Source organism: Lactuca virosa, chromosome 1, assembly GCF_052849685.1.
Source record: "Lactuca virosa cultivar CGN04683 chromosome 1, Lactuca_virosa_CGN04683_v6, whole genome shotgun sequence".
Classification (NCBI taxonomy): Eukaryota; Viridiplantae; Streptophyta; class Magnoliopsida; order Asterales; family Asteraceae; genus Lactuca; species Lactuca virosa.
Window position 1 is genome coordinate 127,314,224 of NC_136426.1, and position 27,649 is coordinate 127,341,872.

General features: G+C 37.3%; 1 protein-coding gene, 2 long non-coding RNA genes and 1 pseudogene across 3 annotated transcripts; all 4 read left to right on the plus strand.

Moving 5' to 3' along the window:
- The first annotated feature begins 10,036 nt into the window (after positions 1-10,036).
- On the plus strand, positions 10,037-10,407 carry LOC145106522 (uncharacterized). The gene is made up of 3 exons (XR_013707592.1): positions 10,037-10,101; positions 10,223-10,268; positions 10,345-10,407. It is a non-coding gene; the product is annotated as an uncharacterized LOC145106522 (long non-coding RNA).
- Positions 10,408-19,920: 9,513 nt separating this feature from the next.
- Positions 19,921-20,616, plus strand: LOC145106528 (uncharacterized). The gene is made up of 4 exons (XR_013707593.1): positions 19,921-19,991; positions 20,276-20,325; positions 20,431-20,458; positions 20,580-20,616. It is a non-coding gene; the product is annotated as an uncharacterized LOC145106528 (long non-coding RNA).
- A 2,944-nt stretch (positions 20,617-23,560) lies between these two features.
- LOC145120400 (cullin-1-like) lies at positions 23,561-24,730 on the plus strand. The gene is made up of 6 exons (XM_079056231.1): positions 23,561-23,632; positions 23,709-23,912; positions 24,074-24,151; positions 24,245-24,334; positions 24,416-24,496; positions 24,590-24,730. The coding sequence occupies exons 1-6, from the start codon at positions 23,561-23,563 to the stop codon at positions 24,728-24,730; spliced, it is 666 nt and encodes a 221-aa protein (XP_078912357.1).
- Positions 24,731-24,892: 162 nt separating this feature from the next.
- LOC145120409 (auxin response factor 11-like) lies at positions 24,893-26,856 on the plus strand (annotated as a pseudogene).
- The last annotated feature ends 793 nt before the right edge of the window (positions 26,857-27,649 follow it).

Here is a 27,649-nt window from a genome sequence, read left to right on the forward strand (position 1 = left end):
ATATATGCTCTCATCTTTTCGAGCCCATCCACCCATTCACTTCCAAACCCTTACGCTATTGTTACTGATCGGAGATAAAAGAGTAACCCAAAACACACACACACGTGTTCTGATACGATATTGAGATAGAGGCCAAGTGAGATGGAGATATAGCACGATACCAAGAGAGAAATAGGTTGAGAGAGACGGACTCGATGAAAGTAAAAAATGAGACCACAGGAAATGGGTGAGATGGAGATGTAGCACGATAAGAGAGAGAAATACTTGATTTTGATTGTGATTTTGAGTTTCCTCCTTCTTCATCGTCATCAAATCCAGAAACTGAAACTGATGTAGGTTTTCATTTTCATTTTGAGGTTCGTTTCAGAGAAATAACTTTCGATTAGAGCAGTGGATGGATCAATTTAATTATTGGGTTTCACCACGAAGCAGATAGATTGAAATGGGTAGTTTCGATGGTCGTTGGTGTTCTTAAGGCAGAGGGAGAGAACGAAAATAAGGATGGTGGTTTGGGGTCTGATTTTCGTACACTGATTTGGGGTTTTGGATGGTTAACGGGAATGGGTGAGAAGAGGGAGACAGAGGTAAAAGAAAATTGGGGAAAGGGAAGGGGAAGGTGTATGCGATGATAGGTTATGATGTCGGAGGTGGTGACACTAATATGTGGTGGTGCCGGTGGAGTCGGCGGTGATAGGTGGTGGTGGTGTCTTGTTGCAGAAATAAGGACTGAACGGGAGGGGGGGGGGGGTATTTGTTTACCCTTGTTTTACTATTATTATCATTATATATATATATATATATATATATATATATATATATATATATATATATATATATATATATATATATATATAGAGAGAGAGAGAGAGAGAGTTAGGTTCAAGTATTCTAACTAATTATTGTGCGGATATCGTATGCTATGAGAATTACTAAGAGAATAAGTTGTTTAGCAATGCGAATACGTTCAACCTTACAAAAATATCGTCATTTTCATGCATTCTCGCTAATTATTATTTATTTTTGTTCTCACACATCGTTTTTCATTCTGTCAGAATACAACCCAATAAACATTCTGACAAACATTCTGACAGAAATGAGAATAATAATAATAAGTGTATAATAACCTTATAGACGATTTAATTAGTGAGAATGTTTGCTAATGACAATAGTTATATAAGATTGAACGTATTTATATTATCAAACAACATATTTTCTTTATCATTCTTATAGCATACAATATCCGCACAATAATTAGTTAGAATAGAATAACCTTAGCCTATATATATATATATATATATATATATATATATATATATATATATATATATATATATATATATATATATATATATATATATATATATATATATAAAATTGAAACTGATAAACAAATGAAAAAAGGAAAAAAGAAATAACTAAAGGAAAATTAGTCTTCTCATGTCAATAGGGATGATGTGTGTAAGTTTAAAACAAAGAAGAGACCGGCCGAGTTAATCTTGGAAAATATGGACCGAATGTGCTTCTCGGCATCTGCACGAGGGACGATTGGTGTAATTTACGCTGTTTTTTTTGGACAACACTACCATCATCCTAATATATTTTGAAAAAATCCATCCATCCCACCGCTATCGGACATAAACCGAGTCAAGAATCACATGTTGAGTTAAAAAAAAATTTAAATTTCTAGAAAGAATAGCGACGTAACATTAAATTGAAAAAAAAAAACTAAAAACAACTTAATCGACATTCTATTTGGAATTTAAATGACTATTATGTAATTTTGATTTCGTATGACAATTTCTATGTTTTTATAAATATTTAGCAACTTCATCCATCACAGTATTGAACAGCGGAGTAATATTGTCATTTTTCATCATTTAGCACAGTCAGTTAGATGTACAATTAAACAACATTGTTTCTTTCCCATTTAGAAAATTTTCTCATACAACACTTTCCTTTTCCCAGACAGCACAGACAGAAACTATCAAACGGCCGGGGACTTAATCTCACCTGGTTAATTAGATTCGTCACCATCAAATTCAACTTGAGTCATGCTTCACACACACGGATGAAGGAGGGATCTAACTCACATACAAAGGAGGTATCTGATTTACCTAGAGGATAACGACAAGAAGGATTTCATGTGGATTTAAGAGATGTATGATTTTAGTGGGGTGGGGAAAAGTCAAAAGGGTCTGTGGGTTTTATTATTTTAATATTTAAAATTATAAAGAATAATTAATTTATTAAGAAACAAAGTGGTAAATGGCAGAATAGTCTTTTCATACGAAAGAGGGACTAAGCGCACAACAAAAACAAAAGTTAGGTATGGTCCATTTAAAAAATAATTTAGGGACCAACTACGTAAATTACCCCAAAATCGACAGTGGATTGCTAAACCGGATCATTTATGTAATTTACTCTATATTTTATTATATTATTAAACTGGAATTCATCTTTATATAACAGCAAAATCAACAGTGGATTGCTATCACTACAAGAAATCGTGTCATTGTTGGCGACACTATTAAATTATGTCGCCGATAAAAGTGTCGCCGACAATGCCTGGAAAACTATGATCCACGTCAAGCCGTTTTACCAAACCTTGTCCATTTCATCTGTCTATGATCCAAGGGCTAGGGCCTTCGTCTCGTTTAATCAATAGCGGCGACACGAATAATGGTGACAATGTCGCCGCTAATAGTCGAAAAATAACCCGTAATTTTTTCCCTCTTTCGCTGTCGCCGATATTTCCTAATTATCGCCACTATTGATCTGCCGTCGCCTCTATTAATCGTCGCCGGTATTACCTCCCCCGGATACAACACAACAATGTTGTCTTCCTTCTCACTCTCTCACTCTGTTACACTTCTTCTCTCGTTTTTCTCTCATTTTTGCTCTGATTTTCGACTGTTTCGGCCAAAAAAATCAACGAAGGCCACTGTGAAGCTTCCCCAAGCTACCCACTGATATTACCGGCGACCGCTAGGACGACGAAATTGTCTTCTCCGGCGACTAAGGCTCAATTACGACGGCTAAGGTGCAATTCCTTCCACATTTCTCGTTTTCTTTATTAATGTCTATTTTCAACTTATTGTTGAGTTAATTGCAAAACAAATCATTAATTTTAGTTTTTTTAGTTGTTGGATCGACTACGACCACCACCACTACACTACCTTGTTGATTTCTTGCCACCATTGTTGATTTCCGAGCACCATAGGTTCCTTTCTCCTTTAATTTCGATATTATTTCCAGATTTTGTGTATTTGTGTTTGCTATGTTAAAATTAGTCATATGTATGTATATTTGGTAAATATCTATGTGTATTTGTATGGTATATGTGAATGTACGTATAATGTGTATTTGTATGTATGAAAACATGAATGTGGAATATTGTATGTGTGTATAGTGTATGTATATGTGTGTATAATATGTATGAAATGTGGATTGTACATATGTATGAGATATGGATTGTAAGTAATGTGTATATTGCAATGATATAGTGGAAAAAGAGCAAATAAAGTAGGATGCTATTATTGATAATGGTATGTAAAGTATATGGGTATTTGTATGCAATGTAGATTATGTGTGTGTATAATGTGTATTTGTATGAATGAAAACATGACATTATGTATGTATATTTGATTTGTATGCAATGTGTATTTTTTGTAGGATGCTATTATTGAAAAGGCTATTATTGAGAATGCTATTATTGTAGGGTACTATTGTTGAATAAACAAAAAAAAAATTAGGATGCTATTATTGAGAATGATATTTTTTGTGAAAAAAAAACAATATGCGTTGTAAAAAAACAAATAAAGTATGATGATATTATTGTAGGACGCTATTATTGCAAAAAAAAAAAACAAATAAAGTAGGATGCTATTTTTAGTAAAAAAACAATGTGGATTGTAAAAAAAATAACAAATAAAGTAAGATGCTATTATTGGCAATGAAAATATAAAGTAAATCAGTACAACAGAAAACAACATAATATAATTTTATAAAATACAACGTTACAATTGAAAAAAATAAAATAAAATGTTATAAATAACAAAATTATAAAAAAAAAGTACAATGCTCAAATAGAAAAAAAGCAATATAATATTTAAAGTACAATGTTGTTATAGAAAACTTAAAACAAAATCAATTACCATAAATAACAAAAATATAAAAAAGTAAGATGATATAAATAACAAAAAAAATCTTCCAAATTCTAAAACCATTTTTTGAATACCTTATTGTCATTTTCTCTTTATCTTTTGCTCCACTGCACTACCTTGTGTTCACATATGAGATAAGGTATTCAAAAAATGGGTTTAGAAGCCTACCCTTATGAATACTCTATCTGTTTCCGAATTGTTGTCCCCGTTTTCAGGGGATACTGTAACGTCCCAAAAATCAAGACTAAAATTTCAATTTTTTTAAATTAATAAAACCATTATCCAAAACAACATCATAGAAATCATGGTGAATCAAAATGTATCAATAAACATCCAAGTACATCAGAGTAATATAATATAAGAAATAATGTGGTATGTGCACTGCAATCATCCCGGGCTCTTCCCCTTCGAACTACAAGTACCTAAAAAATAAACTGAAAACCGTAAGCACAAAGCTTAGTGAGTTCCCCAACATACCACATACCATACATATCAACCATATAATGGGCCCCGTTGGGCATCGAGCCACGCCCATCATCGGGCCGCACCCGACATCGAGCCCCACTCAGTAAACAGATCTGTCAGTCATCATGCCTCGCCTGGCATCGGGCCCCGCCCGGTATACATATAAACAAATAAACATATAAACATACAAACACATGCAATAATAAGAAAGATAAATAGCATACATGATAGTCATCGGGCACCGCCTGATAAACATATAACACATTACACATGCAAGAGTCACGCAGACAACTAGCATCCTAATATATCAAACCATGGGCCGGCATTGGTGCATTCGACTCGCAAAACACAGTGAGGAAACTTACCTCAATCAGAAGATAGCAAATCCCGCGCCCAAACTGCTACAAAATGGCTCCTCACACTGAACACAATCAATACCAACCCTAATTACATTCTTAAGGTCAAACCCATAAAACATGAGGCCCAAGAATGGCCCAAGCCCAAACTAGGCCCACTAATCGCCCAAACCGAATTAGAGGGTCCTAAGGCCCAATACGAGCCTAAGTCCAAAAAGGTCCACAACCCTAGAGTCCAAAAAAGGTGGCCCAAAATCAAAAGGTCCCCAAGGAGTGTACGCCCTGCGTACGGGCCATCTCAGCGCATGCTACACCTCGTCAAAGAAGAAGAAATGGGTACTCCTCGGGAGTGCGCCCTGTGTACCAGAAGAGTACACACCACGTACTCATCACCGAATCACAAAGTACAAACCGTTGATGCACGAAACACACATTACGATGAGCGTACTGCTATATACGCCCAACATACTCATCAGAGGCACAAAAGTCCATGATAAGCTCTTAATGGTTAAGACAAAAGCATCTAAACACTTATCAGATTCTAAATTATGTCTTAACATGTAAAGATGGCAACTTTACTCCTTTACATGACTTAATGTGACCAAATCCTTGATTTTATCCATATTAAGAACACCAACTTATGCATGCATCCATAAAAAAACCCTCAGGATGACATTTTTATGACCTAATAACTCAACAAGGACTAAATATGAGGCTCAAAGGTCTTGGAGTAGCTCTTACTCACAAGATCAACAAACTTGGGACAAAAACAAGGAAAAACTCCACCAAAACTAGATCTTTACTAGAGAACCATAAAGTTTGAAGCTTTATACCTCCAGAAGGTAGATCAAGATGATTAGAGATTGGATCCACAAGCTCCAAGCAATCCCACACTTCTCCAAGAAGATCCTTCTTCTTCAATGAGCACTAAAATGCATGAAGTCACTGATGGGTTTTATACAAACAATCCTATGTGTGCATGCAACCCTAGATTGGATCTATGTTTTCTCTATTAGACATATAAGCATTGAACACAAAATAGAAAACCCTAATATGCATCTAATATTTTGAAATCTACATAAGAAAGATTAGAACACATACCTTTGTTGCTATATAATAATAACAACAACCAATTCTTGAAGATCCTTGCTTTTGAGAAGAAGTACCACAAGCGTAGTACCTCTAATGGCTCACAAACACACTAGGGCAAGAGGATGAATATGAGAGAGAGGAGAGAGGAGTAACTTGCTCAGAAATTTGGCTCTTCTAGGCTTTCAAGAGGGTGCACGAATTGATGATGTAAAGGGCTCTATTTATAGTTGAGGCTAGCTAGGGTTTTAAGGTGGAAACCCTAATTCCTTAGCTTAAGGCCTAAGCAAGTCCATGGACCCCTTCCTTAGGGCTTGGACGAAAATCTATAGAGCCTTATAGGGATTTTCGGCCCTCCCTAATAAGGGTGATCCAATGGCCCAAAACCACAACTATCAAATAATTGCAAAACAGCACCTGCACTTTTAATCAGTTCCTTTAATCCCAAAATTAATTCCGAACTAATTTCTGATTAAATACTAATTAATAATATGATTTCTAATTAATATATTATTCTTATAATATATTAATAAATTAGTTTTTATGCACCAATTTATTATTGTTAATAATAAACTCAGCCTCTCTCTCCAATAGTCATCTTGTCTAGTTGCCAGTGTGAAGGCAACCCAAAAGGACCATGCTACCATCAAATCAAGTACATACCAATTATAATTATGAGCTTAGACACCTAATCCAACAGTCTCCCACTTGTATATTTCTAATAACTATAATTGCAAGCATGACTACAAAATTTGACTAGCAATCGTAGCTCTCAAAAGCCGCTATCGAACTATGACCTAATCGATGATGCGTCCTTAGATAAGCTATCAAATATCCCACCGTTCTACAAGATATCGAATTGACATGATGAGACATGGATTATAATCAATCTATCTGTGCAAGATTTGTTCCCGATTTCCGATTCATGACGACTGATTCAGACTACTATTGAACACTTCAACTTAGTTCTGGCTTGGCCAAGCGCTTAAGATGTCATCACTAAATCATCGAGGGGCCCACATATATCGCTTTTATCCCATTTAGGGTAAAAGGAACGGATAAACTTCGACTCAAATGCTTGTACTATTTACTCATCAAATCATACACACCAATACGTTTTATAACATCAAGTTACTGATGTGTTTACGTATTATCAATGCACAACCTAATTGTAAACAACTCATATGTCTCCGTTTCAATAATATAAGATATTATCATCTCAGAATTACTCGTGATAAAATCCATGAAGTAATTCACTGAGCGTGGGTTAATCCAATACTCAAATTCCTATTTCAGGAGTACTCATGAATACTGCAACAAACATTTGCCATGTCTAAGCTCTTAGACAATCACTACTAGAAAAACAGTCTTTTACGACGCGCAATTAATGACACACACCAGTAGAGGACACACATTTGTGCGTGCCCTAAAAATTAATGTCAGTTTTCCAAAATCTGAATGATAGAGGACACATATTTTTGCGCGCCCTAAAATTAGTGTCCAACAAAAAAAACACGGAGGGCACCTATCATAAGAAGTGTGTCGTGTAAGGGTGCCGTTTTATATTTTTCAGGAAGCGCATTCTCCATTTTTTTAATAGACTATGGGGGGAAATGAAATCCCAAAAAAATTAAACACCCCGCCTCTTTTTCTCCTTCTAAAATCCTCTACCAAATTAAGAACCCTAAAATAGACTAAACACATTTTCAATCATTCCTCTTCGATCAACCCAATCGATCGAACATACGAACACCTTATCTCCTACTAATACTCTCTTCTTAATCTTCTTCAACAAATTCCTTACCAGACACAACAACTCAACTCCAAGTCCTTCCTCTTCCTCCGAAGACGATGATATCGCCGATTCAACCACCACGCACATAAGAATGGCTTGAGCGGAGGCGACTTTTCTAATGGCTTGGCCCGGATAGAGATGGAGCTTATCGGTGGAGGTGAGTGACGGTATGTTGGTGTTATATTCAGTTACGAATTCAAATTTTGATGCTTGTAGATCTGAAATTCTGTAAAACAACTTCAGATTTTCTCGCGATCCAACTTCGTTGCTGAAATCTACGTCGTTTTATGTGTTAAACGTATACACCGTTCTCGATCTTATTAATTATGGATCTTCAGTGAGACTGATACTAGTTTTTCCTGAATAATTGGACGCTACTGTATTGTTGATTAGTTAATTCCTCGAAACCGATCAAATGTGTACTTAGAAATATCCTGGTGAATTCTATTTGATTTGTGTGACGAATGTTATCAAGTACAAGGGTAGAATTATGTCAAAATTGTTTCGAAAATACACATTATACTCCATACATGGGATAAAACTTGCATTAATTTTCATTATTGAGGAGTATCATATTCATATCAATGTTTAATGTTCACTGTTCACATTCTTTTGGGTGAAATTTCAAGGTTAAATCCTTATTCTTCCAACTTTTGGTACTTTTCATCAATCACCCTTTATTTTCTTATCAGCTTTGTGGGCATTATGATGTTTCTCATCAATAATATGTTTATTATTCCTTATATTGAACACACTTACTCCTATGCAGTGTCATTAAAGCCTGAACTTTTTGAGGGTATGTGTGTCTACTTTCCCAAGGGTCTGAATTAGAGATTTTCACTATGTCACAGGTAGCCAGCTACACATTTAACTTATTTTAACTTGGTATGGATTAATCTACTTCTGATTTGATGATTTTTCTGTTTTAATTTACAGTATTGTTATGGGGCCTACAGAACTTCCTTCTCAATCAGCTGACTTGGTATGTTGTTAATTCAATTTTGGACTTATATCTGCTTACAAATGAGCCTCACATGTCACATGGAATGTTCAACTTTGACTATAAGGTACATTATTCATCTTGTGGCTCTTTATGGTTATGATATCTATAAATATTGTAGTTTATGTTCTTGCATGACATTGTACCTTCAAAATTGAAATACACTTTAATTTGTTTTGATGCAAATGTCCATTTTTGTTATGGTGAATCGTTTTTTCTTGATGCAGGGTAGTGATTACAGGACACAGTTCAAACTTGGAAATGGTGGCCTCCTTGGAGCTAGTTATATCCAGGTAAACGATCCCTCATCTATTATATTTCATTTATTTAATATCAACATTTTCTCATGGGTAATATTCTGCTTGCAGAGTGTGACCCCTCACCTGTCTTTAGGTGGGGAAGTGTTATGGGCTGGTCAACATCGCAAATCTGGCCTTGGCTATGCTGTAAGATACAACACGGACAAAATGGTAATTTTGCTCTCACTTACATATGTTTGTCTTTTAGATATAAATAAATATATAATGAAAATTAATTCCTTAATCTGTTACAGGTTGAGAAGAACACACGCAGCATATTTAGTAACCGTTCTTTGCTGTTCAGGTGGTGCATTGGCAAGAGTAGAAGCCAACGCTGTAATAGGCACTAGCGGCTGCTGTTGTATGCCGCCAGTAGCAGCACCATCTCCCCCTCCACCTCCACGTGGAAGTATGCCACCCATGTCGTAAGGCACCGAAAGCATCCTTCCTCCCATGTTTCCATTCCCATGTTCCTACCTGGGTAACGATACATTTGTCCATCCCCTCTTGGAACCATCTGAAAAAAAAAAAAAAAAGAGAAGTCAATTTCCGCACACATGGTTGTTATATATAGATATAGATAATAAGATACTAAATGAAAATTAATCATACTTGCGGTTAACAAATCATAATTATTTCCTGGTAAATCATTTACCTGAAGCCTTGCCCTTCTTTCTTCCTTACGTTGAGCAAGTGCAACATAAAGTGGTTTGCTAACAATCATTTTCCTATTCATCTCACTAAGCTGTAAATGTAAAACAATGAAAAACCTCGTTAATTTTTCGTTAAAAAATTTTAAAAAATATAGTCCACAATATATATTAAAATCTTACAGCTCGAGAAGCCTCTTCAGTAGACGAAAAGGCAACAAAACCAGAACCTCTACTGATTCCGCTAGGATCACGCATAACCTAGTGACACAAAACCAAAAAAGGTTATCTTTTTTATGATTTTCCCAAAATACCCTTTAATTAATTAACTAATTAATGAAGTTAAATTCGGAAGCTAACCTTCCCAAAATATCCTTTAATTAATTCCTTAAACTTATTTTACAGAAAGGGATATTACCACAGATGATGCTCAAGCATGCTGCTCGACTAGGTAAAACTTTTTTGAATCAATAGTGTTAAAAATCATATACCCAGGGAATAAAAGTGTAATTTTCTGTTACTATCAGGTGGTTCTGGGAAATTAAATTGTGTTCAGTATGTTGATGGTGTTACGGTTCCCAAAAGAATGAAGAAGTTGGATAGCATTTGATGTAATTATCCTTTTGTTTCTGTATAGACCCCCCTTGAAAACTTAGAACCTGTTTTGAGGGAAGATATCCAGAAGGTAATTATAGTTAATAGTTATTAATTATTTATTGTATTACTCCACAATTGCAACACTTATAATGCTCTGTTCTTTGTCCCAGATTTGGGATTCTGTCCCTAAGCCAGAAGCCCACAAACATACTCCATTGAGTGACTTTTTTAATGTAGAAGTTGTTGCACTTTCTAGTTTTGAAGATAAAGAAGAACAATTTAAGGAGCGGGTATGATAAAGATGACTTTTTTATAATACAAATTTGATTAAAATCAGTTTTAATTTGATGTGAAATAGGTTGCTTTGGCAAAGCAGAGAGTTGATGAGTACATATATACTCAAATGATGCAGGAAACTGGTGGTCAGCAGTCCATGTAAGTTTCTTGATTTGTAACATCTTGTATTCAAGAAATAGCAATGTACTTTCCCTAAAAAAATTATAAATTATATTCTTTGAAAAAATTGCTAGATTGGTAGGTTTAAAAGTAGGATGTTCTAATAAGAATTAATTTTAAAAGTAGAATGAAAATGACAAGTGATTTTGTGTTGTGTTTACAGGGTTGATGAAAGCGAATAGCTCTGGAGTTAGAAGAGGAAAAGAAAGCTTAAGCTGAAAGACATAAGATGCTGCAAATGCAAGTGTTGCATTCTTCATTTCAATTGTTAGTATGAAACACAGAGTAGATTAGATGAATGCAAATTTATATATTATAAGAAATAGAATTGTATGACATTAAATTTTATGCAATGGATTGTATTTTTTGTATATGGTATTTTATTTATATTATGAGACATTAAATGCAAATTTAATTTAAAAATTAATAAATATATAAATATTTTTTTAAACATTTAAATTTACGATACGCAAAAATGTGTGTCATCTTCATTTATGACATGGCCTTTCTTGACAGGGGTTTTAATGATACGCATTGCGTGTCATAAATGCGCGTCGTAAATTCGCATCATCTATAGACGACGCGCAAAAGCGTGTCGTCTGTCGTTATGACAGGGCCTTCCTTGACGCACATTTGCGCGTCGTCTGAGCGTATTACGACACGCATTGCGCGTCGTAAAAGGCTGTTTTTCTAGTAGTGAATTTACAATCAGATTCATTAGAGTCTTAATTCACTACTTACTTCCAAAAGTATGATCGACTGTGGATATTTGAATAACCTAGTTATCCAGGAAGTAAAACATGTGAAGTGAAACACAAGAATAACCTAATTAAATATGGTCTCAACCAATTGAATATAAATAAAACACTTGTTATTTAATCACCATATCAATTAGACTTTATTCATTGTATAATGTTTCGATTAATCAACTAAATACTTAAATTAAAACAATAGTCATACCATGCTCCAAGCATGCACACTATGTTTATCTATGGTAATTCCTTTGTGAAATAGATCAATTGAACATATTTCCAATGATTTTTATTTCACAATTCCAAATCCTTATCACAAGTGTAGGAATACCAAATTCTTACCACTCCTAGAATGTGTTAGAGTCTAACCTTTCATATTCCTTGAACATCCTTCTTGCATCAAAGTTAATAACTCACACATAGATCTTAATATCCAACTCCCATGATGAAACATTTCATATTACATATGACTATCAATTCTAAACAACAGTTACCTCTATTCAGAACATGTCAATATGGTATGTCCAAATTAATACTATACTTCCAACTATCCACAAGCAACCAATCTTCGGTAAACCTCATATTGTCCTTGACAGTTGTTTAACATCTTTAGTCATATCAAGTTCTATTCCTTTTTCCCTCCTAATGCCCTAGGCATTTGGAAAAATCTGAACAAGTGAATATTATAGCATATGAAATCGATCCTATACTCGAAGCATATAGGATCCAATACACAATGTCATACATAAAGACCTGACAGTCTCTTGCTATAATATGTCCATATATCGAATCTTCCTATGTTGAATCGCTTCAACATATATGTTCATGACTAAGTTCCATTAAAATTCCAATCTAAGCTTTTAGATTCGAAATGAAGTATTATTGCCCTCTCCCTTAAGCCTTACTATAGCGAAACAATTTCCAAATTCTGCAACTTTACAAATTTAGAACTTGGTTTCCTATAAACAACATTGCTAACTTGCAATACTTAACATAATAATCACGCTCCCACTAGCATAACAATTATGTTCTTACCAGCATAACAATTAAGCTCCCACTAGTTTTGACATGTATCCAGAAATCAGCTGGGCTTCTAGAAATCAATACCTATTGACTTTCTTACCAAAGTTCAGATTTCTGATACGTGGTGCTTTGATAAGTCTTTATCTAGACTTCTCAAGATCATACACCTTTCATTAGACAGCTTATGTATGCGTCTAAACCCTCTCAGAATTTATAGCAATAAGTCCCGAATGTTCAAACTATTTTCCATTTCTCACAATTCGAACTATAAAAAGGGATGTCGTAATCATACTCGAATTTGAGAACACAATTATCACAACTGCTAACTCTAATGATATTAACCAATCCTATAAAATCCACAAGTGAAAGCGTTTCCTCACAATCATTTTCATGAAGTAGAGAGAAACCTCTTACCACTTAGATTTTATGATGTATGTGTTCCTATCCATGTGAATTTGTCATTTCCAACCACTATCATAAGACAAGGTTTATGACAAATTCAAACTCATATGGACTGGACATGCTTAATCTTAATTTCTTGCCATCCGGTAGCACAAGGGCCTACCAGTGCTTCCAAGTTATTGAGCAGCTCACTCATACAAATCAATGTACTTTCACTGATCAAGGTGCTTTGCCTTATGCAGTCAAATAAGAACTCATAGAACTCACATGCATAGTCAACTTAACTGGAATGGGCACAGAAACAAGAATGTGTCAACACGATAGGTTATTAACCTCAGGTCGTGTGCTAATGATTACTAATAGGCTTATTCTTGATTATCTCCTGAAACGTTTCAAGATCAACAAGACTCCCACTGACCTCTTGACATATAAGATTCTCTGTCAAGGAACATTCCTTGACAAACAAATATTCGAGAGTTAGTGTGGGTTCTTATCAAGAAAACACTTCATATAATTGGTCTTAGTTGGTATTTGTTTTAACCAAAACATCACAACTAGCAATTTCAAATGTGCTAGAGCAAGAAAACATTTCTACTCCACATTTCATGAGGTGTTGTAAACCTACTTAGAACATATTACTCAAAGTACAACTTGGAGTAACTAGAGTACCACTCTAAAACTTGATTTTGGAACGAAGTATGACTCATCTTCTTGATTTAACCATTTCAACGATACCTGATTCCTCTTCTTAGTCATATAAATGCACTAAGGTGTCCTTAGAGGATCAATTGTGACGTGGTTCCATAATCATCAGGATGATCATAAAACATGGTACTAAAGTACTCTCCTTTCCTTTCAGATTGGAGAAACTTTTATCCCTCTGCCCAATGGATTCTTCTTATTCGTTCCGTAATACTTTGAAACTTTTCAAGGTATCCGAATTACACTTAATCTTGTAAGCATAACCATATTTACTGAATCAACAGTAAATCATGACGAATAGACTTTATCGTCGTTTGTGGTGGATCTGACCAGTTCACATCGATGTGTACTAGATCCTTTAATCCTTCACTTGACTTACATATACATGTGAACAAGGAATTAGTCTCAATTTACCAAAGATCAAGATTCTTATACATCACACAATTCAAATCGTAAGATTCCAAGGTTCTATCCAGTTGAAACTTGGGTGATGAGAATCCTTCCTCACTTGGTAAATGATAACACTACCACAAGCGATATAAGTAAGAATCAAACCCATTTCCAGCATTGCTAATAATAGAAATATAAACACCAATTTTCATAGATGTCATTGCATGTAATCATAAAGCAAATAAAACCAAAATTTACTTTATTGATAATGTGCGAAAACTTGTCCTTACAATGCAAATACACATGAAAACTATGTTTCTAAATATTCCTAATCAATCTATCATAACTTCTAAGTAGCAGCTCCAAATCCTGATCATTGAACCATGTGACCGAAATCCATTTCTTCAGATCAGAATCAGCCGGTAACATCCCAAAATCATGACTAAAAATTTCATTTTTAAATCATTAAATAAACCATAGTTACCAAAAATCATTTATCAAAACAGGAACCATATTATCTCAAAACATCAAAATCAGTATATCCATATCAAAAAACATGTCAAATATATATCATAGTAACATCCCATGCTAACATCATGGTGTGTGCAATGCATTCATCTCGAGCTCTTCCCCTTGCTACCGGAAGTACCTGAAACCAAAACTAAAAACTGTAAGCACGAAGCTTAGTGAGTCTCCCCAAACTACCACATACCATACACATAAACACATAAACACATAATAACATATCATGAGCCCCGCCCGCTTCATTGGGCCCCGCCCGGCATCGGACAAAATTCGACATCGGGCCCCGCTCGACATCGGATAGAGTCCAACATCGGAACCCGCCCGGCATTGAGTAAAGCTCAGTATACATATAAAAATTTCAACAAATACTCCGAAATAATCACATAACATAAACATATAAACATTCCTCGGGTCCCGCCCGATATCAGACCGAAATCCGAAAGCATACAAACATTCCTCGGGCATTGCCCGACATCGGATCGTAATCCGGAAACATACAATACAGACACATGCAAGAATCACGAAGACATCAAGCATACAAACATTCCTCGGGCACCGCCTGACATCGGATCGAAATCTAGAAACATATAAACCTACATCGGGCACTGCCCGGCATCGGACCTTGGTCCGGAACATACTAGCATACATATACGGGCCGACATTGGTGCCTTCGATACATTCATACAGGAGGAAACTCACCTCGCAAATCTGAATGCAGAATCTTACAGTAATAAATCCCTAGCGGCTGCTCTGACGACTCCCCGAGCTATCAGTAGAAAATAACACTTAGTCAAAACTCAATAATCCTTCTTAGGGTAAAATAACCATTTTACCCCTGATCTAATTCAGACCATAACCTAGGCCCAAATCCACAACATAAATGATCAAATTCTATATAGCCTTTCTAAGCCCACTTATGGCCCAATTTTCTAAATTGGGCCCAACTCCTCAAACGGGCCTTCCCTTAAGCCCAACATGCCTTAGCCCAATAACTGACTTCTGATGGCCCATTATGGCCCATAATAACAAAGTCCATGGATCGGCCCAAATGACGAAAACCCATATCCAGTGAGTACATGGGGCGTACTCCTCTATACGCTTAGCGTACAGCTTGCATGGCTTGTACGTTGCGCGTATGGGCTTGTACGCCCATCGTACTAACCTGTTAAGCCATAAACTCCAAACATGCTTAATCCCTTAAGACCTTAAGCTTCAAACACAGATCTAAGTCCAACAAAGTGTCTTAACCCATAAAGTCGATTACTTCGTGGCTTGCAACCCACCAAATGGACCCAAACTTGAAATATGGCAACCAACTTCCATAGAAATGACTAAAACTCATGCATGGCCACAATAAGACCTTCAAGATGGTAACTTTTCTATCCTTGGGACTCATATAGCACTAAGGGTGGCAAACCTAAGTCTAGAAACATATTTGGACCATAAAAATCCATTCGTGGGACCAAAAAGGTCCAAAACACCATCACCATAGATCTAAGCATACATGAGACAAGTTGTGAGCTTTTTACCTTAAATGAGTATTAAATGATGATGATATCTCAGATCCTTGAGCTCAAGCTACACAAGTTCTTCTTCCCCAACTTCTTCTTTCTCCTTCCAAGCTCCAAACCACCAAAATGGGATTTACAAGATAAAAAATCACACAAGGATGAGGAATGTTAGGCTTTCTAGGGTTTCCGAGTTTGAGAGGCTGGTAAGGAGGCTAGCGTTTTGGACATAACGATGTATTTATACGACTTAAACCCTAAAAATTAGGGTTTTGGGTTGGCTCGCGTACGTTGCGCTTACGCACATCAACCCCCCCCCCCCTCCCCCCCCCCCCCCCCGCATCCAATGTTGCCACTACGCCCCGCGTACACCAAGCTTACGCCCAGCGTACGTCCTCAGTCGACCCACTCACTAACGGGCCAACTCAAATAATACAACATTACTTTCATAATACAACAATTAATTACAAAAATTAAATAATTTAGCATTAACTCGAACCACGGATGTTACAATTCTCCCCCACTTGAATCAGACTTCGTCCTCGAAGTCCGCTGCCTTGAATAACTCCGGATAGTGCTCCGCCATCCCCTCCTCGGGCTCCCAAGTCCACTCAGACCCCTTGTGGTTCAGCAACTGCATATTTACCAACTCTACCCTCTTGTTCCTCAGCTACTTTGTCTTCCTGTCAAGAATGGCTACTGGTATGTCGATGTAGTTCAGGCTGTCATCCACCTGAATATCCTCTAAAGGCACAACTGCGAAGTCATCCACTAAGTACTTCCGCAGCTGGGAGGCATGAAAAGTACTGTGGATCTGACTAAGCTCGGCTGACAGATCCAGTCGATACGCAACCCGGCCCACCCGAGCCAAAACCTTGAACGGGCCGATGTACCTGGGGCCTAGTTTGCCCTTCTTCCTGAACCAGGTGACACCATTCCAAGGTGACACCTTCAGGAGGACCATATCCCCTACCTGAAACTCTAGGTCTGAACGATGCTTGTTGGCATAGCTTTTCTGCCGACTCTGAGCAGTCTGGAGCCTGCTCCGGACCTGCTGGATCTTCTCTGTTGTCTTGAGTACCACCTCAGTACTCCCCATGACTCTCTGACCGACCTCACCCCAACAGATTGGGGTCTTACACTTCCTCCCGTAGAGCATCTCAAAGGGAGGTCGATCTATGCTAGCGTGATAACTGTTGTTATACAAAAATTCCCCTAACGGAAGATACGTATCCCAACTCCCACCAAAATCTAATACGCACGCACACAACATGTCCTCTAGATTCTGAATCGTCCTCTCACTCTGCCCATCCATCTGAGGGTGAAAAGCTGTACTGAAGTGAAGCCGAGTACCCATCTCGTCTTGAAACCGCTTCCACAACCTAGAGGTGAAGCGAACATCTCGGTTTGACAAAACCGACACCGGCACTCCATGACGTGCCACCACCTCGCGTACATAGATCTCAATTAGCTTCTCAGCCGATATACTCTCCTGGATGGGGATGAAATGAGCACTCTTGGTCAACCGATCCACGATGACCCAAATCGAATCTACTCTACGTGCGGTCCTGGGAAGCTTCGTGATGAAATTCATAGTGATATCTTCCCATTTCCACATGGGAATATCCAACGACTGCTTCTTGTCGTCAGGTCGTTGGTGTTCGGCCTTGACTTTCCTACAAGTCAAGCACCGCTCCACATACCATGCTATGTCCCGCTTCATGCAGGACCACCAATAATCAGCTCGCAGATCCCGGTACATCTTCGTCGCCCCGGGGTGAATGAATAATCTCAACTTGTGTGCCTCCTCCATAAGAACCCAGCGCACTCCACCCCAGTAAGGACCCAGAAGCTCTGATGCAGGGTCAACAACCCACGACTGTCATAATCAAATGAGGCCACTTGGCCTATGATCCACTCACACTTCCGGCGCTCCTCCTTCACACCCTCAACCTGCGCCTCCCGGATCCGTTCCAGCAACGGAGTAATCATTGTCATCCTCAGACATATGTCTCGAATCAGAGCTACCACTGCCTTGAGGCTAAGAGCATTGACCACCACATTGTCCTTCCTAGGGTGATAAAGGATCTAACAGTCGTAATCCTTTACCACTTCCAACCAAGGGCGCTGCCTCATGTTCAGATTTGGCTGATCCATCAGGTACCTCAAGCTCTTGTGGTCCGTGTAAATGGTACAACGAACCCCATAGAGGTAGTGTCACCAAATCTAGAAGGTGAAAACCACATCCCCCAGCTCCAAATTGTGTGTCGGATAGTTTGCCTCATGAGGCTTCAGCTGCCTCGACCCATACACAATTACGTGACCCCGCTGCATCAGTACTGCACCCATACCCATTATCGAAGCATCACAGTAAACCACAAAATCATCGACACCCTCCGGCAAGGTTGGAATCGGTGCCTCGCACAATCGCTGTCTGAGAGTCTCGAAAGCTGTCTGCTGATTAGACCCCCAATGGAATGTCGCTGACTTCTTGGTCAGTCGGGTCAATAGAATAACAATCTTGGAGAAATCCTGGATGAATCTCCGATAATAACCCGCTAGACCAAGAAAACTCCGAATCTCAGATCACTACTACAAAAAGACCCTTTTACGACGCGCAAACCACGACACTCATTAATTTATGTTACGCAAAAGAGAGTGACCTTAAAATGGTGTCATCTCTTAAAAAATTTTAAGTATTTGGGTCATGCATTATTGCGTGCCCTTAAATTAGTGTCTCAAAGAAAAAAACTAATAACACGGAGGGCACTTTATATTAAATGTGCGTCCTCTATAATCGTCGTCTTTTAATTTTAGTGAAACGCACACTTGTTACAAAAATCGAGGTACGCACTACTAAAATATCCTAGGGCTTTTCAAACAAAAATCAAAACACTCACTGCACTCTCTACAATCAATCGTCGACTCTCGCCTCGCCTTGCAGACAACGTCTTCTCCGACGACGTTAGGTTACTTCTCCTCCGGCTGACTTCGCCTCGCCGACGACCTTGGGCTCACGTGACATCGTTGGAGACTGCTCAATTTTACATGCCCGAGGTCCGATTAAGGTATTGGAGAAGTTAATTGAGCTTGGTGTTCCTGTTGAAACGATTCAGGCAAAGTCAACTTCCCCAGTTGGCCAGAGAACCAAGTAACATAAGAGAAAGAGCAGAAGAAAGTCAACACAAGGGGAAGAAGCGCCTGGTAGCCTAGAATCTGATGATAAATCGAACACATTCAAGGGTTTCTCCCCTTCTGAAGCTTTTCAAGTTGAACACAAGGTAACATTTCAAGAAAACCGATGCTCTTAGTTGGGTTTTTCACCTTCCGATGCTTCTCAAGTTGAACACAAGGTAACATTTCAAGAAAATCGTAATTCTAGGGGTTTATTCACACATCTGGTTCGAGATCAATTTCTCCATTGCCCTCTCTCTCTCTCCCTCTCTCAAAACATCAAACAATTTCTCAATTTCTCCTAGGTTTCCATCTTTCATCTTGTTTTCATCTGTGACTCCTTGATCGCCTCCTTCTCTCCTCAGCGTTTCATCTGCCACTATCTAGGAAATTTTTACTTTTCTTGTTCCCTTCAATTTCAGTTTTAGCTTAAGTGATGTAAAATTTGTTAACTTGTGCTATTTCATGCAGCTTGATATGCTACAAGAAGAGAATGATAATGTCCTTGCAAAGGTGGGTTCTAATTATGGTATTCTCTGTTTATATATATCTGGTCTTCATTGTTCAATTTATATTGTGCAGCTCAGGTTTGTTGAAGAAAGTTGTCAGGATGCAGAGATGAGGGTTAAGGAGCTTGAGAAGCAGGTGCTCACCCATATTCTTCTTATTTTGTGTCTATCATATATTGGGATCTAAAAGGTTACATACTTCCTATTCCCACTGAAATAATAAATATGCTCTAATTAATCTAATCGTTTCACCATTTTGAACTTAAGAGTTACGACACTCATATCCCTATTTTTTATTTAAATGTGAGCCCCTTCTTTTATTCACTTCACTAGCTATTAGTTTTTTCTTGAGTTAATATGGTCTTGGTAGTTGTGTCTCGCCACTTGCCATCATTCTTAATCTTTCAACGTATCATTTAGGTGGCTGCTCTTGGTGAAGGAATATCTTTGGAAGCGAAATTGTTAAGCAGGTTAATAATATCCTATCAAATGCATTAGTGTCAAACTGTCAATGTATTTTCTTTATTGCTGCCTTCTCCACAATGCTAATCTATGCAATTTCAATTTGTTTTTAGGAAGGAAGCTGCATTGCGCCAAAGAGAGGTAGCTATATCTGTTAAATGATTTATTTTTTCGCTCATCTTATGTTCTTGAAGTTACTGGCCTTCAGACAGTTGATAATATATATTTACTTTTTACCATTGATTTACTTGTACATTGACAGGATGCACTGAAAGAGGCCAAAAAAGCTAAAGATGGAGTAAACGAAAGAATAGAGTTTCTGATGCATCGGGTGTTAGGAATACAAAAGAGGTGAAAACCAGAGATAACAAGTTAGAGGATGCAATTGAAGCAGCATTGCTTAAGAAGCTCAGATTAGTTAGAAAGAATAGAGTTTCTGATCTATCTGATGAATCATCTGCAGAGGTGTTGACTGATTATCAAGGTCAGCTTTCACGAAGTTCCATTGTTGACCATTCTAAACAGTCAAACGGTAACAATTTAAAGAATTTTGAAGGAAAGCATTCAACAATGGAGCTATCTAGCTATGATCCTGTGTCAAAGTCTTCTTCACTTTTGAAAGTTCCAGCTATTCCTGATCACGAATACATCTGGAAGTATGGTTTCTTTTGTATTGAGTACTTTTATTCTTCATCCGTGATCTGTTTTTAGTTGATAAACATTGTTCATGTTATTTGCAGGGGAAGTTTTTTGATTAATAGAAGTGGTAAAACAGCTGAATTTTGGAATGGGTTACAAGCTCATTTGTCAACCTGTGTATCGCCTAAGAGAGAAACACGATGAACAAGTAAGACTTACATTTTATCAGTAGTAGCTCAGCTCTTTTTTTTTTAATAATAATCTCAGACCATAAATTCTTTTGATCAAAAAATTGTCTGAAACAATATTAGTTTTTACTGCTGAATTTCGTTCATGAGAGATTATGTTCCATTTACATTTCGAGTGAAAAACTTTCTTTTGAGAAAACGAGTTATTATTATAGATGAAAAAGGTTTAGCATTTTGATGAGGTGGAAGTATGTGATTTGTAATTATAAAGATGTTACATAACACAGGGAACAAGTTTTGAGGTTGATGAAGAGATGTGTTGGGATGATGAGGATAGGGAGGCTTTGCAAGAGATCATTAACAATACCAAACTAAGTGAAGGCTATCTTACCCTTGCTCAAGATATTAAAGTCATGGAGCCCAAATCTCCCGAAGACATATATAAGGTTGGACCATTTCATAATTTTTAGGGTAAATTACACCAATAGTCCCTCGTGCAGGTGCCAAAAAGCATGTTTAGTCCCTATTTTCAAAAATTAACTCGGACCGTCCCTTATACCATAAAAAGGTACATATTTCGTCCCTTGTTACTTTAAATTTGCATGCTTCATCCCTTGTGAGAATTGGAATGACTTAAATGCCCTTTACAATTTATTTTTCATTTATTTTTAATATTTATTATTAATTTATTAAACTTAATATCTATATATCTATCTTTCTGTTTTGTTGAAGAAGACTTAAGCACCACCACCACCACTTGACTGCACAAACACCACCGGAATGCACAACCACCACCGAAATCTCCACAAACATCACCAGAATGCACAACCAACCACCACTTGTTCCCCAGAAAAATAACCACAAAACCACCACCTCCTTCACCATCGCCACCCTCCTGTACAACAACCGATGACCACACCCTTTGAACACTACCTGTCACCGCTCCATCATCATTACCGTCGGAGGATCTAGCCTTTTGCTGGAGTGCAGATCTGAACGGTAAGGTAGAAGCTTAGGGAGTGCTGCAGATCCAATACCCTCTCGCCGGAAAAACGAGAGACAGCTAGGGGTTTGGTGCAGCGATGGACCACCCACATTTTCCAGCGCAACCGCCTCAAATATTCCCTTCTCCATTCCCCTCCAATAGTGAAACCTTATTCTATCTTCTCAGTTCGATCGACAACCACAGATCGAGAATCGGAAACCAGATTTGCTACCCTATCGTCGGGAATGAGGATGATGACGTAGATGCAGATGAAGGGTGTTGGCAGTTCGTTCTATCTTCTCAGTTCGTTCTTCTTTTTCTGTTCAATGAGGATGATGACGCAGATGAAGGGTGTTGGCAGGAGTGCAGTTGAAGGGTGGTGTACAGACGATGAATGATGGCGGCGATGGTTGCTCTGATGATTTCCTTGCTCCTATGGTGGCTGAGATAGAGTTCGTGAGATGCACAGAAAGAAATGGAGGAGATGTGTGGTCATCGGTTGGGTTGCAGAAGAGAGAAGACGGTGGATGAATAGATTTCGTCGGTGGCTGCTTCATGGTTGTCGGCGGCTTCATGGTTGCAGTCTGTCGATAGTTAGAGAGGAAAAGGGGAAAACGAGTACGGGGAAAGAAAAGGGGGGGGGGGGTGAAGATACGTTTTTTTCTTTTTTTATTTTTAATGTAAAAATAATAAAGGAATAAAAGAAAATTAAAAAAGAAATTGTTAAGGGTAAAATAGTCTTTTTATGTCTGGATGGACTAAGCGTGTAAGAAAAAACAAACCTAGGGACCGTCCGAGTTAATTTTTGAAAATAGGGACCAAACGTGCTTTTGGGCACATGCACGAGGGACTAATGGTGTAATTTACCCTAATTTTTATATCATATTTATAATTTATAATTAATAATAAACAATTAATTTCTCTTTATTTAGGCACACTTACTGGATGGGCGGGCAAGTGCTGGTGCAAGTGTTGATTCAGCCAGGCAAAACCTGGCAGCTACATTTGTGAATGCTTTTGTAAATGCTGGCTTTGGTCAGGTATTTATTATTTTTCGACTACTTTTGTCAAAATAAATAAATAATCTAATAATTTAAGTTATGTTTCTCTTTTCAAGGATAAACAAATGACAGTCCCACCTGAGGCTTCAAGTAGTGGCTCTTCTGGGAATTGGCTTTTTAAGAACAAAGAACATGGGAAAGCCAGTGCTGCTACAAGTTTGGTAATATTATTAGGCTTAAGTAATTTGTTTATTCTCTGCTATTATTGGCTCATGAACGAAATTCAGCAGCACTATCTTGATCGTTATTTCATTGCTCGAAGGTCCCTACCTGCACTTAGTGAAGTTGGTCTGACTTGTTTTCGTGAATCAGTTAGTATTCTTTTCAACAGATAGTTAATAACAGGTTTTGGTTTATTAATTGCTAACTAATGAAATTTTTTTTTGGAGTACAGGTTTATGAAGAGGCTAAGGGTAAAGCTAAAGATGCTGTTATTGCACTTGTAAGTTGTTTTATATGCTCATGCACCAATTTCTGTTGGTGATGTAGAGTTGAAGTTAACATTGCTTGTGATCCAGATTGATCAAGAACGTGAAGGAGAGCAGATTGATAGAGCATTATTGAAAAATGTCATTGGTATATATGTTGAAATTGGAATGGGACAGATGGATTTCTATGAGAAAGACTTTGAAACTGACATGCTTGTTGATTCTGCTGGTTATTATTCTCGGAAAGCATCAAACTGGATTGTAGAAGATTCATGTCCTGATTACATGTTGAAGGTACATTCCATTATTGCCACTCCTCTTGGTTATAATTACTGTTGTTGGTGTAGGGGATGTTCCTTTTTTCAATTAAGAACTGTATTTCCATTAAGAACTGTATAATTACGGTTGGATTGTTTATTTAGATTTGTTTGATTGAATTCTTGTATGGAACACAGGCCGAGGATTGTTTAAGGAGAGAAAAAGAAAGAGTAGCTCACTATCTGCACTCAAGAAGTGAATCAAAGCTCTTAGAGGTTGGGTTTTCTGAGATGAGTTTATGGCATTTCATTGTTTCAGCATCTAATTTAATGACTTGATATTTATATATTTTCTTTTTACCCTCACAGAGAGTGCAAAACGAATTGTTGGTGGTATATAGCAGTCAATTGCTTGAAAAAGAGAATTCTGGATGCCGTACCTTACTTCGAGATGATAAGGTATTTAAGGATTTTCACATTTAAGGAGCATCTGCATCATGATTCTTATCTAAATAAATTATCATGTTCATTGACAAACAGGTGGACGATCTGTCGAGGATGTATAGGCTCTTCTCTGAAATTCCCAAAGGATTAGATCCCGTTGCTAATATGTTCAAGCAGGTAGGTATTATTTTCCTTATAAGAGATTGTCTAGATTTCAGCTTTTGATGGAGTGCCTGATGATTTGATTTGATTATTGTTTGGGGGTGATAGCATGTTACTGCTGAAGGAATGACTCTAGTCCAACAAGCTGAAGAGGCTGCAAGTAACAAGGTAATATTCAACCCAACTTTTAATCTTTTTCTTGTTAAGACATTGTACTTTGAAAAATCTACCCCCAATTATGCCATTTAATCTACTAGATTTTTCAAAGTACAATGCTGTAATGGAAATAATTGGAAGTAGAATGTTGTAATAAACAGATAAATGGGGTGTCTCGCATTAGTGCTTGGCTAGAGAAATTTGAAAATAGTGGTGTAAAGTAGGACAAAATTGCACTCTATTTCTTTGATAAAAATGTGGAGAGGTAACATTTAACTTTATGTTATTCTTCCTTGGGGGTGTGTTTTGAGGAAAGAAGAAGAAACCTGATCGTCCTGCAAAAAATGGTATCCTCATGTTAAAAGCATAGTATGTCTAATAATACAATGAATGTGGATCAGGCTCGAATGCAAGAGATGAAGGAGAAAGAGCTAAATTCTCATGTATGTTTCGAATCTTGTTCATCCAACATTCATTACTCATTACCTTACCCTAATACCCTCTCTATATAATTTTATCTAAACTTTTTGTATATATTTTTATTTTTGCAGTGTGTAAATCTTGTTTAGTTGCGTTGCATGTTCCGAGTGTCCAATTTGCCATGCCAAGATTGCTGATAGAATTTTTGCTTTCACATCTTGATATTTGCACTTTACTCCCCTCCCATTCCCTCCCTCCAAGGTATTATTTATATACCAAAACCAACTCTTGCTTTCTGTTTCTGATGATGATATCATTTGTCTAATATTTATATGGTTTCTTTTATGCAGATTTGTAATAATATTCACCTCAACCTCAACCTCACTTGCTGCCTGGTTATATTTTGTGTTGCTTAGTGGGTGTCATTCTTTAATTGGCCAAGCTGTATGTAAACTACTACTACTACTAAAGTTACGAATTCTTACTAATCATGTGTGATTTGCAGAGGAAAGGAAGGAAACTGATCTAGGTCTTATATGAGGAAGTATGAATATAATGTGTCGAATTTAATGGTTTTGGAGGATTATGTTTATAGAGATTTATGGAAGGCATGTGCGGGTCCACTAGTAGATGTTCCAAGAGATGGAGAAAGAGTTTTCTACTTTCCTCAAGGCCACATGGAGCAAGTAAGTATTTCCTTCAAAGTCTCTCATATCGTTTATATTTTACTTCTATTCTTCTTCTTAAATCTTGATTATATACGGTTTTTGCTCAGTTAGAGGACTCCAACAATCAGGAAATCGATCAGAGTATTCCTCACTTCAATCTCAAATCAAAGATTCTCTGTCGTGTTGTTTATACTCAGCTTCTGGTAAGTATGTACACATGTTGTTCTTACAGTGCGTGATTTGGATTATGAAGTTTTAGAATCTAGATTTTGTTACCATTACAAGCTGAACAAGATACAGATGAAGTTTATGCTCAAATCACTCTACTTCCAGAAGCAGATGTAAGAGTTCACATCTTAAATTCTTTACAATTTATAACCCTTTGAAACTGTTTTCTTTTCTAATAATGAATAGCAAAGTGATCCTACTAGTCTTGATAAATGCATTGATGACCCTCCAAAGGCAAGTATCCACTCTTTCTACAAAGTCTTAACAGCTTCAGACACAAGCACTCATGGTGGTTTTTCAGTGCTCAGAAAACACGCAAATGAATGCCTACCTACATTGGTAATTTCACTCTCTTTCTTTACTTCTAGTTTCATATGTTTTCAACAGTTTAATGTTCTAATTTTTTTGAAGTATTTTTGTTCAGGACATGTCTCAACCTACTCCTACTCAAGAGCTTGTAGCTAAAGATCTTCATGGGATTGAGTGGCGATTTAAGCATATATTTAGAGGTCATTCATTATGTTCTCATGTTTATACTTTATATGTTAGTACAGAACATATATATTTTTTATTTTATTAAAAATTTAAAAGTAAGATCTTTTTTTGGTTGACCAGGTCAACCGCGAAGGCATTTGCTTACAACAGGATGGAGTACTTTTGTTATTGCTAAAAGATTGGTGGCTGTGGATTCATTTGTATTCCTTAGGTATTAATTGCAATGTTTAAATGTTTTTCAAGCATCTAAAAGACTAACATACCCTTTTCTTTGTTTTACTATGTGATCATTTAAATGTAATTATAGGGTCGAAAATGGGGAATTACGTGTTTGGAGTCAAACGTGTTGGTCAACAACATAGCTCCATGTCATCTTCAGTGATTAAGGAACCGGTGACAAACCAATGATATGGAGGATTTTTTTTGACATGAGGTTCCCCTTAATAGCAATGTAGCATTAGGTTATATAGTTAGGGAAAACCTCTTAATAATAATGTACAATCAGATCCCCTTAATATCAATGTATTACAATTTTTTGACATGATTTTATTGGATGAAATTAATTGTTTTGGTATATATTTGTTTATATAATTTTGTATTATGCATAAATGAGTATCGTAAAGACAGTCGTATATGCATATCGTAAATGGTTCCTGAAGTTTATGACACGCAAATGCGTGTCATTATCATTTATGACAGGGGCTTTAATGATACGCAATGCGTGTCCTAAACACGCGTCGTAAGGTTACGACACGCATTTGCATGTCATCTTCCTTTATAATAGGGCCTTCCTTGACATGCAATGCGTGTCGTAAATGAGTGTCGTAAATGCGTGTCGTAAATGCGCGTCGTAAATGCACGTTGTAAATAGACGACGCACAAAAGCGTGTCGTCTTTCATTATGACAGGGCCTTCCTTGACACGCATTTTCACGTTGTCTGAGCGTTTTACGACACACATTGTGCGTCGTAAAATGCTATTTTTCTAGTAGTGGATGGAGACCTCGGAACCTCCTACTGCATCACGGCCTCTACCTTGGCCGGATCGACCAGAATACCCTTCTGGTTGACAAGGTGCCCCAAAAACTGCACCTCGCACAACCAGAACTCACACTTGGAGAACTTTGCGAAAAGTCTCTCCCTCCTCAGTATCTCCAGCACCTCCCTCAGGTGCTCCTCGTGCTGTTCCTGAGTCTTAGAGT

Coding starts and splice junctions, on each gene's coding strand:
- LOC145120400 (XM_079056231.1), top strand. CDS start 23,561: ATGAAATTTTTTTTTGGAGTACAGGTTTATGAAGAGGCTAAGGGTAAA. Junction 24,152..24,244: donor GTGAATCAAAGCTCTTAGAG/GTTGGGTTTTCT, acceptor TTACCCTCACAG/AGAGTGCAAAACGAATTGTT. Junction 24,497..24,589: donor TTGCTAATATGTTCAAGCAG/GTAGGTATTATT, acceptor TGGGGGTGATAG/CATGTTACTGCTGAAGGAAT.